General features: G+C 41.9%; 1 protein-coding gene across 1 annotated transcript in view; it reads left to right on the top strand.

The window, feature by feature from the left end:
* Positions 1 to 599: 599 nt before the first annotated feature.
* LOC109323690 (neuronal acetylcholine receptor subunit alpha-7-like) overlaps positions 600 to 14,316 on the top strand; it is a 162,410-nt gene continuing 148,693 nt past the window's right edge. Inside the window, exon 1 of the mRNA XM_019555381.1 lies at positions 600 to 1,271. Coding sequence (XP_019410926.1) covers positions 1,193 to 1,271 — 79 coding nt within the window. The 5' untranslated portion in view covers positions 600 to 1,192. The remainder of the gene's footprint in view (positions 1,272 to 14,316) is intronic.

Genomic DNA, 14,316 nt, shown 5'->3' with positions numbered 1-14,316 from the left:
CTTCAATCTGAAGTCCTGCATTTTTACTGACCTCTGAAGCACAAGAAGTTATTTCATAGGAATGGGTGGCCCAAGAGAACCGAGTAATGATGATGACTATGAAAAACTAATTGTACCAATCCTGGTCAGAAAAGAAACAGCAGCTGGACTAGGGCTGGAGGGTACCCAAGGTTTCTGTGTGTTTTTTGCTGAGATCACAGCACAGAACACTGAGTTTGCGAAGCATCTGTGCTGCCTGCATGTAGGAACATGAAACTAGGGGGTTAAAATATATCTTGACTGTCTGTATCCCTGAAGAAAAAGAAAGAGACGGGGAAGACAGGGCAGAGAGAAGACATCAGTAAAGGGGGCTTTCATTTAATTTATTCAGGTCCTAGAATTTGATTGAATGTGTATGGTTGTAAAAAAAAATAAAAGCAGAATGATGAAGGGGATCAGTCTCTGGGGTGTCTGTGGCATGCATGCAAAATCTTCTGGTTGAAAGCAAGCCTGGGGGGCTTGGAGGTGGAGCCTCCTAGGACAGATATTTGACTGGAAGGCTGTATTGACATGCAAAGGTACATATTTAAGAGAGTGGGAGACTCCTCAAGGTCTTCAGCATCCTAGCTTCTGTGTTGCTAGCACCTCAGCTGCCACATAATGAGAGGGGGATGCATTTAATTACAGACAGTGGCATGCTATAGTTCCCTGCTAGAACTCACATTGGCAGGTAAAGGGAGCAGAAGCTAGCCTTGCCTGTAAAGCAGCTCTACAGGCACTCTAGTATTACTATAGGAAGCAAGGCAGACATGCTGTCTCTGAGTTAGTTACAGACAGTGGGGATGTACAAAATATCTCCCAGGCAGCACTGGCCATTTTCTCCCCCTCCCCTTTCCAAACACACATAGCTCTGGTGCTGTCTCTTTCTGGCATTTATTTCTGCGTGAGAAAAGGTGCATGGTGCCTGGGAAGAAAAAAAAATAGCAAACCACTGGAGTGCACTTGGATTTCCTTACCCAGGATTGAAATAATTTGGCTTGCTGAGACCAGAGGGACATACCTGGTCAAATGTACTTTTTTCTCTTTGTGAGAAATTGCTTGGATGGCTTATTATTACTTTTAATCATTGAATCCATCAATCATTTGGCATTGTTGCAACGACTTAGTTCAGGTTTGCCTTCTGCTTAGAAGTGGTACTGTTTCCCTCTTGACAATGCTTACTGAGAAGTGTTTGGGATTTGCTTACTCTGGCTTGTATCTCTGGGCATCTCTGTTCGTATCCTTCATTAAAGGTAAGTTCTGTTTTGCCTGTTTTTATAACAACACTGTGATTTCCCCCCTGCCCAAAATTCAGCTGTCTCTCCCTTTGGTTTCAACTTTTTCAGGGCTAACACTGGTCCCCTTGAAGTCAATGGAAGTTTTCAACGGGACAAAAACTGTGACTAAGTTTTCACTGATTTCACACTTTGGGTGCCTTTACCTCTTATAAGGGGAAAAAAAACAATTTTTATGAAAACAACAGTAATGTCACCCTTGGGATTTTAATGATTCTCAGTGTTTTCAATTACTATTCTTTCCCTCTTATCAGAGCTATGCCACTGTTATTTAATAGGAAGGAGATGTTTTAACTGATGACTCAATAGTATGATTATTGGAACCTCATAAATGTCAGGAAAAAAGAGCTAAGATTGTTTTCAAATAGTAAAAAACTAAGGTTAGAAGGAAGTAAACAGTTTTGAAATTCCTATGCATAATTTTATTAAGTTTAATGTAGTACATATAAAAAAGATTAACTATCTGATTCAGTATTTTTCTCCATTTTATTTTTATCTTTTCATCTCCTATAATATCAGTCTTTTCAGCCAGTGACAGGTACAAAGTTGTAAGTATCTATTCAAATAACACAGAAATTTATTTAAGCATTAAATAAATTTTAGATTCACTCTCTAAAATTATTACACTGTATTATTGAATTGTACAGAAATGTGTGATTCTTTTAGAAACTTAATGGTAAGGTAAGACTTGCGATAAAAAGGAGGAGAGCTAAAATTGTAAATATCCTAAGAAATATATAGTATCTGTATGAGAAGTTTTCTAATTCCTTTGCAAATGAACTTGGCTCATGCATAACGCTTTGCATGCTTGTCCTAATTATTTTTGACAACTGCCCTTGCTCTGAGCACATTGAAAAATTTAGTATTCCCCTGAGCAGTGTTTTAGACCTATGGAACCATCTTATCAGTTTCCAGGCAGAAATCTTGGGGATTGCTACTTTACAACAAATTGACTGATATGACCAATACATTTTATATCAGACCTGTGTAGTAACTAGTTCCTAAATGATTTAGCACTATATAGGACATGCTTCTTATGCCAGAATATTTTTTCACCAGTGGGCATATCTACACAAGATGCTAAATTCACAGTAGACCAATTCTAACATGCATTAGCACATCACAGCAAAAACTGTGCTAATGTGCAATAGAATTAGTCTACTGCACATTAGCATCACTAAAAGACAGTGCGCTGGTTGGTGCTACTGCACGTTTAGTTATTGTTATTACAGATACTAAACTTAATGTGCCATAACAATAGTGCATTAATATAGACATGCCCAGAGAGTTTGACTTTACAAAACATATATAAATTTAATTGAATGTCTGAGTAGTGGAACTAGGGGTAACATGGCAATAAGTGTTGCAGCTATGTACTTTACCATCCAGCTAGCACAAGAAGCCTGCTACTTTTTTCGCAAGACCCTGGTACGCTACTTAAAAGCACTGAACAAATGAGGCTGTGAGCTGGCAACTGAATAACACAATTTTTGCATCATTTCCACTGAGTCACTGAAATGCTGTCCTGTTAAAAACCAGTAATTCCCTTAATGAATTAGTCATTACTTCAGTATTTAACAAGCATAGGTGTGATGTTGTAGCCATGATAGTCCAGGAATTAAGCGAGATGCAAGAATCTTTGTGGGTGGTATCTTTTACTGAACCAACTGCATGGTTGGAACAAAGCTAGACAAGCTTTCAAATACAAGGCATTCTTCATCAGCTCAGACCTGCTGCAGAATGCCTTGCATTTGAAAGCTTGTCTAACTTTATCCAAACCACACAATTGATCTAATAAAAAATATCACGTGTAAAGATCTTGTTACTTATGCAGAGAGCAGAAGTGCTTCTTTTATTATTATTAACCTGTTATTTTTATTTAATGGCCATTCATATAAAAGCACAAGAGTCCACAGCCGCAACCCAGTCCTAAGCTGGACAGTGAGAATTAGTCATTCTATGCTCTACAGACTCGTCATTAGCATTTACCAGGCCAAAAAACAATCATTATTAATTTTAGAAGTATAAAGATCACATCTTCTAGAGCTTTACCACTGCAGAAGCCCTTCTAATGTCTACTGCAAATTGATCCTTTAATGACTACATGTTGCTTCCATATGGAAGGCATGACAAATTCACCCTAACACCACTTTTTACCAATGTAACAATACACCAAAATAATTGTTCATGATATCTTACTTACTGCAAATCCTTTCCCAGGCTGCACTGTGGCAGGACAGGAAAGAAATTCTTGGGTCATTCTTCCTAAAACTCTGCATGAAACCAACTGCTTAAAAAATGTTATTCTATTGCCATTTTAAAGCCTCTTGTGAAAGCGCCTTGGTGATGGTGACCTCTAAACAGATGAATTCTAAACTTTTAACAGCTTCAATTGCTACGGCATTTTTTTCAGCAAACAACTTAATTATTCCTCTTTTTAGAAGCCTGTTATAAGTGTTACTACTGCAAAATAATCCCTCTTCTCTGCTCAATACAACTAATTGGTCAACCCTTTGCAAACCTGACAGAGGGGACATGTATACTACTATAGTGTTACATATCAGTCAAACCTAGGGAAGACTGACAGGTGAAGCTGTTGTTATTTCAGCCCCAAGGAACCCCTGGGAGGAAGAACAACAAGCTAAAAACAAATGAATTTATCCTGGGTCTAGGCTTTAGCATCAAAACAGGCCTGGGGCAGTCTTTTACATACTGAACCTAAATGGCCATTAACAACAATTAGCAGCCCCCCCCACATTGTCTTGAGGGAAAAGTGTTATCTCAGTACTTCTCAGGTATTTCACAGATACTTCAAGTGGAACAATGGGCTTGTAGGTCGGTAGAGCTAAAAACAGACACTGCATCCCACAGTGAAGCCCAGACATTATAGGAGGACAAGCCCAGTGTCCCACATGAAATACTTGTGAAGTATTGGAATAAACACTTTGCCTCAATCAGAACAATTAACTCAATTTGAGTTAACTGCCATTTAAACCTTGTGTATAAACACTATGGCCATCTGTTTTGATGCATCCTAGACCAATCAGTACATCACTAATCTGGTGATCTGCTTTCAGCCTAGAATCCCAGGAAAAAAGGCTTCATCCTGGGAGAAATCAGAGGTCTGTTTTTAGTTGGAGAGAAAACAGCTAACAGCACTGGGCCACTTGCTTCTGTCTGTTTACTTTCTTCTCAGTTCAGTCTAAGCAGTTTAGACTGGTCTGCAAAGATTGAATCAATTCAGCCTCTGGCTTTTTGACTGTCTGTACTTAGCTTAGATGCCTTGGAAACTTTTTCTTCTGTAATGAAAGACTAAGTGAATTTTGTGGCGGTAGGAGCAGAGCCATTCTGGATTGCAGTTTAGAAAATGCACACCTCAACCCTGTCACAGTCCTGTTTAAATGCTTGTTGGATCAATCAGGAGCTAGCCTGTAGACACATAGGCAGAAATCTACAGCAGAACATTTAGGCATATGTGTGAGTCCCATTTATATTATTTTAAAGCACATTACATGCCTTGCTGAATCAGGGTCTTTATAAAAGTGTGTCTTTTCACTGAGCAAATCAATGGTGTTAATGGAAAACACATGTCTAAGCAGAGTGTTAGAGGATGAAATAGGGTGGAAACTCCAGGTTTTCCCTCACCAAATCTACTAAAGCTCATCAGAGCCAAAGGCAGAACTCTCCCTCCAAATCCCATGAACACGACTCTTCACTCACCCAAACACTGGGTTAAATCAGGAGTAGTAGCTACATTGACATAAACAGAGTTGAAAGCCTATAAAATTATTTTATGGGGAGGGGCAGGGACTGGACTTTCTGGGTCAACTCTAGCAGTGATGAAGTTACATATCAGGCATAAATTGTCCCAAAACCAGATTTCAGTTGCAGATTAATTCTGCTTTTTTTTTCTTTTGAGCAACAGAATAGCGCAGCCTGAACCAGTTGTGGTCAGTTCTTCAGCTGATTTAAATCAGTGGAACTCTGCTTTATACAGTTTGGTTCCCACATAACAGAATTAATGTAAATTACACTCCTTTTATGCTTAATCCATGGCATTAACAGATACTGATTTTTGCATGCTCCAGCTGTGAATCTAGTGGGGGGAGGGCACAAAATCATCACTGGCTTTGCCTTTTCATAAGCACGTGAAGTGTAATTTGCAATGGTTTGGTATTCCATAGAAACCTAATTCAGAGTAAGCAGATACAACTCTCATTTAATGGTTACTAAAGAAAACTACCACCAAAGGCTGGATTCTACTCCCAAATTACACTGGTTTACATCCCTACTAATTACTCTATTTATATCTCCAGTGGAGGTTGGAGATTTACAAAAGCGTAAGCAATTTTAACATCTGGTCCCATGCATTCAAATTCTATTCTGAACTTTGGACCAAATTCTCATCTGATGTAAATTGGTGTCATTTCACTGAAATGTATGGTGCAAATGGGCATTATTCCAGTACAGTCCACAAAGCTTTGTTGATTTATATCTGGTAAATGTTCTGAACATTCATGTTAGTACCATGGAAAACTATTTGAATGATAGAGTCCAGCTGGATATTGGAGGTGATGTACCACTGACCTTTATAATTTGGCAATGTTTGTAATTAGGAATTCAGCTGAATTTGAGTCCCTGGGATCTTTTATGTTCCTAGTCTGAAGATTTGGGGTCAAATTCCCTATTGCCCTGTAGCTGCTTCAGTGAGGAGTCTGGTAAAATCTCAAGGGGAAGAACTCTGTATAGGATTCTATTTCACTCTAAAATACGTAGAGGAGGGAAAAGCTATTTTCAAAGCCCCATGGGTTTGGAGCAGCAGCTGTTGCACCATGTCATGGTGTATCAAAAGTGCTTTCGTGCAGAAAGCTTGTGCCAACAAATACAAAGAATCCTATTTGCAGGAAGATCCCTGGATTGTTTTCTGTAAAGTCACTGCTCACTGTTGTAACTGAGAAGCAGCCATACACATTTGCCTCTTGAGATTTAATTTTCATTTCAGTGAACCAGGGAATGTAATCAGTTACTAATCTCATAGTCATGATGTTCGCTGGCCTAAGAGGTTGCCTGATATTACAGAGATAGTTACAGATGTGGCCCTGGGCCAGGTCATCTATCTGATAGCATACAACAACATGGCAGCACTGCAGTTTCATTCGTTTTCATCTGGCTGAAGGTGTGGGCAGCTCTTTTCCCCATGACTCTGTATGGACATGGTTAAAAAAGGGCACGGGAGATTCTTGAGAAACATCTCATCAGTTAAAAGCTGACCACACGGATACCAATGTGGATTCTTGAATTGTCAGGGAAATGTCTGTCCCACAGGTGACAAAACAGCTTCTATGAAGCTGACCCTAAACTGAATTTGAGACAGAAGTGTGCTTTTCTTACAAAAGAGCAAACAGCATGCTGGGATGCATTAACAAGAGTGTTATCTGCAAGTCAAAGAAGTGATTCTTCTACTCTACTCAGCACTGGTGAGGCTTTACTAGAGTACTATGTCCAGTTTTGGGTACCAAGCATCAAGAAAATATGTGAACAAATTAAAAACAATCCAACAGAGAGCAACACAATTTTTCAGAGGTTGGGGAAACATGACTTACGAAGTTAGAGAGGCAGTTAAGATACGTGGAAGGTTGGACAGGGTGGCACCTTAGAGACTAACAGGTTATTAAGTTTGGGATTATTTAGTCTGGAGAAGACAAGATCGGGGAAGATGGGGAGCAGATTTGAAAACAGGCCCCAATTACCTGAAGGGTATGGTGATAAACTGCTGTCTGTGGCTGCAGGGGACAGGGCAGAGAGTAATGGTTTCAGATTGCAACAAGTGAAATTTAGGTTGGGTATGGGGAAAAACTTTCTGGCTATGAGAGTAATTAAGCATTGGAACAGATTACCGAGAGGCATTGCAGAATTTCCATTCTTGGAAGCTTTTAAAAGCAGATTAGACAAACACTTGACTGGGATAGTTTAGTTAGGAGTGATCCTGTCTTAAACAGGGGACTGTATTAAATAATCTCTTGAGATCTCTTCCAGCCCTATTTTTCTCCAATTCTATGATGCTGGACCATGGATAAGGAGCAATCAGCCCAGTTTAGGAGCATTTAGGCCTTTTCTTCTTGGGGTTTCTGATAGGAGGCTGAACTTCTCCAGAGTCTGGGGTTACCCTCATTTTCTCTAGGCATTTGTTTCTACTGCTAGATGAACAGGGGAGAGAGACTGAGAGATGCTTCTTAGGTCACTGTGTGATGAGAGTGGCAATCATGTACTCTTCCAGGAAACAAAAGTGGTATTTAATGTTTCCATGGCCCAATGGGAAAAAAGAAAAACAGTTCCCTTGTTATCAGCATATGTGATGAAGTGCCATTAAGTGATTGGATGCAGCCATGCTTAGAAAGTACTGAAGCAATCTCAGAACATGCAGATTTCCATCTTGCAATCATTACGGATAGGATATCTGCAGATATCCTAAAGGGACTGTCAAGGTAAAAAAGGGGTTTTTATATTATAAGCTTGGGGATTTTAATAATACAGGGTTAGGGTTAGTGCCTCACCATCTCCAGGAAATGATTAAAGGGATGTAAAATCATTTGCACTGCAGCTGTTATGGCTGTCACAAGATGTCCAGTCTCTATAAATCCTGCCTAGTCTAATTTAAAAAATTCATAAACTTGTAGGGAAGGACAAAACTGAATTGCTGAGCACTTTTGTCTGTTACAATAAAGCATCCCTGTGTGAAGCCATCTGCAACAGTCTACCAATGGACAGTACTCTACAGCTATGTTCAGTGGGGTGCACAGTATGCAGGAAACTGTGTGCTACTAGGTAAGCATTTTCCACATTTTGAAGTGGTGCAGATACTAGGCCCAGATGATGTTCTGGGAATGATAGCCTCTTCCAACACTGGGCTCACACCTAAGCCAGTAGGCTGGAAGAAAACGATAAGCAATTGATTGCGTGACTCTTTTTCCTTATGTTAGAGGTAAGACAGACCTGATTTCATGCCTTGTATTGTTTAAAAATGGCTTAGTTCTAAGGGGAAACTGTAATAAATAGGGGGCATTGCCATAGAAAGAGAGAGCAGAGACTGTAAGGGATTATGAGAATCCATATTATTTTGCCAGAGCTTTCCTAAGGCAACATAATTGTGCCAGGTCAGCTAGCACACTGAGGGAAAAGAAATCTGTACTGCTTGCTTCAATCCTCAAGGCAAAACAAAGGTTTAGATCATTCTGAGTTTGAACTGAATCAAAAAGACTATGGCCAGGGACTCAGGAGGACTCGGCTCCCTTTCTTTTCCAAGTAAGCAAAGTGCAGAAATGGCCACTTATGCCCTCTGCCTTCCTGCCCGCAGAGAAGACAATGGAAAATCTTCTCTCCCTGAAGCTGACTTCAAATATCCACCCTTTGGTAAAGTGACCCAAGATTGCCACAGGGAGATACTTTCAAGCATAACTTGACAGCAGCTTTGAGGCTTCCGGTTGCCTGAATAAGAATCTGAGTCTGCGGCTTATTAGGTGTGTGCCAATACAGAGGGAACCTGCTTTCACATGACACAACCAAGTGTGTACAGGCGTCTGGGGCAAGGAGGTCTGATGTTGGGTGGTTCATTTACAAAGGATGATGAGGTTGTGGTCCAGTTATGCATCCATTTACAGCAGCCAGCAGAGGGAAAGAGACCAATTCACCTCAAGGTGTAACTGAGATGGCTGCTTGAGTTCCCATAGCCTCGTTCAGAGCCAGCCACTCTGCTTTCATTGTGAAGTAATTTTTCCTCACACAAGCAAAGTGCTTTCCTCAGAGTGCTTTGCAAAAATGACTCGCCTTTAAAAGGTGTAAGACACACCTGTCCCTAGGTTAGCCCCAGGGGCTGCACCTGCATGTGCGCAGATGTTTGGTTCCCTGGGGACAACTAGCAGTTGGACACCTTGTGCCGCTGCAGTTATCCCCTGGGAATGCCTGTGTCATGCACCCTGGGTGGGGTAGAGGAGGGCTGGCCCCAGCAGCCTTACCTGGGGTCCTGGGGGCCTCCCGGGGCTGCAGCAGCAGCAATCCTGCCACTCGGAGCCTGGCCAGCAGCTCCAGTGTGACTCTGGCCAGCCAGGCTCCGAGCGGCGCATGTTGCCCCTGCATGCAGCGCTCCACCTTTTTTTTTTTTTTTCCGCACAGGGTTTTTGGACCCCTGGATATCCAGGAGTCATCCCCCCTGCACTGCTCCCTTGTAGCATGGAGAACACCTGAATGTGCAGTATATGGCGTTGCAGACGTGTCAGTGGTGCCAAATACCACATGGGCACTCCCATCTGGACCTGGCCACGGTCTATATGGTCCTCTGCCTTTTTCAAGTCAAACACCCCTAAGACACCCAAAAAACCAAAAATGCCAGCTCATACTTTCACTTGTTTTTGGATGGTGAAAAATAATAGAGCAATTCGCCTATTGCAAATAACTCAGTAAGACCTCAACAAGTCAGAACGTTTTTGACACTATGGACTCTTTTTTGAAATGTCTGGGTTTATCTTGTGAATCACATGTAAGTGTTTGCCTACACACTCAGAAAATCGGCATGCAGGAGATGAATACTGAGAGAGTTTGGCCCTGAGCTTGGGGCCTGTAGCTTTACACTTTCCCATGTATAGGCCTCACTGGAGTGCAGATTAATACAAGCATTGATCAGTGCATGTACAAATCACACAGAGGCCCTCGAAACAGCATGGACTGAAGTAGGCCTTACTGGAATGGATCTAGGCAGTTCATGTATGGCTTGCAAGTAGCTTGCTAGTCCTTATAGGCACCTTGCAAGGACAACTGATACTGAATAGAGACTGGTACAGGACATGAAAACAAAGGTTTGAATGACCTGGCAGACACGTGTCCCTGTCTGATGGGAAGGATGCACCAATTGGTGAGAAACAGGACATGGATGGTATCACCTAAAGGGTTTTTTTTTTTCAGTAATTGGTGAGATTTAGGGCATGCATGCTGTAAACATGAAGTTGTTTTGAGTGCCCCTTAATACATTACATTGGGCTTAGGGGTTGTCTCACCTATACCGTGATGGCAAATAACCTGGTTAGCATTATGCACCAGCTGACCACAGATGCTGGCATCTAGGCTTGTTTGTGGACAATAAACCTGGACGCACTTTTGTTAGTAAGAACAGGAGCCTGCGGTCTTTTTTGTGTAACGATGAGGTTGTTAAAGGCACAGCATCACAGACAGCGTTCTGGCAGCATGCATGCAGACCATCTGGACGTGACCGGTCTCACCTAACCCACTAAGAATGCTTGAGACAGTCTGCAAGACTGGTGACTCTCTGGAGCCCTATACAAGGCACCTCTGAACGAGAGTCAGGCTGTTTGCATTTAGGTATCTAACTGTGGGATTTATGGGTCTACATTTTGGCACTCAAACCAAACAACATTAGCTTTTGTTTTTTAAAAAACAAACATTTTAGGTTAAATATTGGTTTCCTGCTTTTCACCTCTTTCAGGGAACAGCCGTTCACGTACATGCTTCTCATAGCCATGAATCAGACTGAGTGAAAGTGCACTGGCAAACTGGTGCCTTTTTAGGGACCCAAATAAAGTTACCCTATTTGAACAAATTATGCATTTATAAGCAAAAATGGAATTGAGCTATTTTTTGGAAAAAGCCCTTTGTTTTCAGGTTCATCTTCTATTTCAATAGAAGGGGAAGCATCTAGCAATGCCTTAATTAGAAAGGACATTATACAAGTCACCCTAGTTTACACAGTCAAGGGTATTGTTTAAAAGAAAAAAAAAACCAAAACGAAAACCCAGACATTAATGCAAGTCTAAGAAAGCACCAAGAAATACATTTAATACCTTTTGGCAGCTCCTTTGGCCTTTTGAAGGAAGGGGAATTTTCTGCCTGTGAGCTGGAAGATTCAGAGAAGGTGTGTGACAAGATGACAGATTATTTCCCCTTGAATGTTTTGTGACCATGTTCAAAAAAAAGTCATTAGCACATTGAAATTTAGCCTGAAGAGGAATATCTGGAAACACAAAAAGAGGATACAGAAACCCAAGAAAGACAGCACAGCTACTAGCATGTATTTTCTTAAGAGAAAAAGAAAAAAGAATAGCAGCTTTGTATACAACACCTTTGACTCACGGCTTCAAGCAGTTGTAGAAGCTGCATAAGAAATCCCACAAAGCAAAGGACTCCAGGAAAAAAGCCAAGCATTCTCCTCAGTGCAGAAAAGCAAGTCAGGCAGACACTGGGCCAGATTCAGCACTGGAGCAATTGGGTGCAACTCCATTCAGCAGTGTGGAATTGTGCTCATTTACCTAGACGTAAATGTGGCCCTTTAAATCCAATCAGAGAGTAATAAGTATTTATTCCCAAAGTCAAATGCTGCTTCCCATGGGAAAGTTGTTTGCCATTGATTCCCCTGGTCCTAATGCAGTAATTGGGAGGCATCTCTGGCATATCAGGGAAGGCAAATGCCCCAGCTAGATTGTTAAGGCTATTGTTTACTGCTCCGCATTGATAGCATGGTGATAATATTGGCATGGAAGGTGTTGACAGGATTTCACTGAACAGTACAAACTATGCATGAGTATTTTCACTAGCTTACTGGTAGGCTGTTTAAATTTGCGGGGTTATGAGTTATTAAGTGCACTTTCAGAAGCTGGCCAGTATACTGCATAGCTCACTGAAGAAGATAAAATAGTCATCTGTGTTCCCAGATCTGCTACAGATGTGCTGCATGTCCCTGGAAATGTCACTGCATCTGTTTCTCCTCCCATTGCTTGCATTTGCCGACTGCAATGTCAGCTCACCCAGTGTCTAGCACAACACAGTTGTGATTTTGCTTGAGACCCTCCAGCAGTTAAAAAGAAGAACACTTCATTTTAGGAAAAGATTTTAGTGGACACTTCCAAAGCTGACTCGAGTATTTTATTAGGAGTTGAGCAATGAAGTCCTGCAAATTGACTTTGGAAAGCTCAACATTTACAACAGACTAACACTCCTTGGTCATGCCATGTCTTAAAAACAAGATCTTCCTCCAAGGAGCCAGGTGAATTTAGATTTATTTCTAACCAAGTGAGCTGACCTGCCTCAGCTTTTACCTCTTCAATGCATGCTCCACAGCATACATTAAATGATGTGGGTTCATAAGAATAAAGACTACTTCAGGTCCGCACCATTTTACTACTGTGAAGGTGGGGAAGGGAGCAAAAACTGTGGTGATCCGCCTGATGTCATACTGACACAGCTCCATTGGCTTCACTAGACTTATTTTTGGTCAAAATTGGACCTCTCATTTGGCTAGGCAAAAACAGTGTCTCTAAGGCAGGGGTCAGCAACTTCCAAGGTAGACATTGTGGTTTTTTCGGCATTCTGGCCAAAAAATGTTGCCTACCCCTGCTCTAAGGTATACGAATCAGGAACACCTCAGCTGGCAAGAACTTAAGAGCCATTTAGCCTGCTATCACACAAGGCTGATATTTTCAAAGCTGCCTAAAATATTCAGACAGCTGATTTCCAGGCAAATTAAACACAAATCCATTAGTGCAGGTGTGAAGGTCTTAGACCCTGTCTAATCATCAGATCCTGGTTATTGTGCATAGGTCAGTAAAAAGAGGGCACATCTACACAAGACATTTACTGCAGTTGACTAATTAGCTATGCAGTAAATGTCTCATGTCTACACATGCACCCCTATTAGGCTAAAGTAAATTAATTTACTCCACAGCAGCGATGCACACGTAAATGCTAGAGGAGGCTGGCTGGGGCATGAGGGTGCTTCAGTGTGGTGGCTGCCTCCTGGCTAGCCCCATGCTGAAGCACCCTTGTGTCTCAGCCAGCCCCTCTGCAGCACACTAAGACAGGGGGAGCAGCCACAGGCTGGCAGGCTAACCCCCGGGGTCCCCTGGTAGTTGGGGCTGCTTTGTCACAGCTCAGTGTGCTATGATTCTGGGTGCATATGCAGACACATGCCTGGCAGCAATCCTGGACACATGCTTCCAGCCCTAAGAAGTGTAAATGAAGGTTATGACAACCCACTCTCCTCCCCACCCCCATCTTATCTACAGAAATAGGGACAAGTTCAAGACAACTGCTGTAGGTAACTCTCTTCTCTTCTCCATTGAAGTAGCCTCTGTTGACAGCAGCCCCTTGTGCTATCAGGCTTTCAGAAGTCACTTATCCACACCCTTCATGCCAAGGGAGAAACCAGGTTCAAAGCTAACTGACACAGGTCCTGGAAATGGGACAGTTGAAAGGAAGCCTGCCTGCTGGGGTACTCCCATCTGAGAAGGCCAATTCAGAAACCTGAAAAAGAGATTTCTTCACCTTGAGAGAGTCTGCACTCTCACTCCTGATGCAGATCTGTTTACTCCACTATAACAGCGTTGCTTCCATAGCTGTGTTTCTGATTCACAGCAATATAGTGTCAGATGAGGGACAGGCCCTGGAGGGGACTAGTGAATTCTGTTCTCATTTACAGTGGTGTAGATCAGGAGTCACTCCTAAATTAAATCAAGGATAAAACCAGCGTAAAGTGAAATCAGAATTTGATTACTTGTATCAACACTGCCCAAAAGCTCTCTTCTTCTTAGCTTCCCATTTCTGCTCTTGGACTGGATAGGTCAAAGTCAACATGACCCTTGCCATGCTGCAGGAGCAAAGGTGGCTTTGGTTTTCACACTTAATTATTCTCTCAGCTGGAACAGTGGGGGGAAGGCCAAACCAAAGCCCAATGCTGCCAGTATTGTACCCATAAAAGAAACTACATCTGACCACTTGAAAGCCGATAGACAAATGCAGACAGGCACAAAGGAATGCTTTGAAAGTGTCACTGAAGCCTTGCTGACATCCAGGGCAGACTTAGAAAACAGGCTATGCTTAAGGTTATGGCCAGTATTCAGACATGATATCTGGAGAGGCACGGCTGATTAAAATCTGCCAGAATAAAGTACAGTACTTCTAACAATACCTCCAAGGGTTTCTGAATCAGGTTCCTAAGGGTCCT

This window comes from Crocodylus porosus, unplaced genomic scaffold, assembly GCF_001723895.1.
Source record: "Crocodylus porosus isolate Cpor-Errol unplaced genomic scaffold, CroPor_comp1, whole genome shotgun sequence".
NCBI classification, from domain to species: domain Eukaryota; kingdom Metazoa; phylum Chordata; order Crocodylia; family Crocodylidae; genus Crocodylus; species Crocodylus porosus.
Note: the sequence above shows the minus strand (reverse complement) of the source record. Positions and strands in the feature narration are given on the sequence as shown.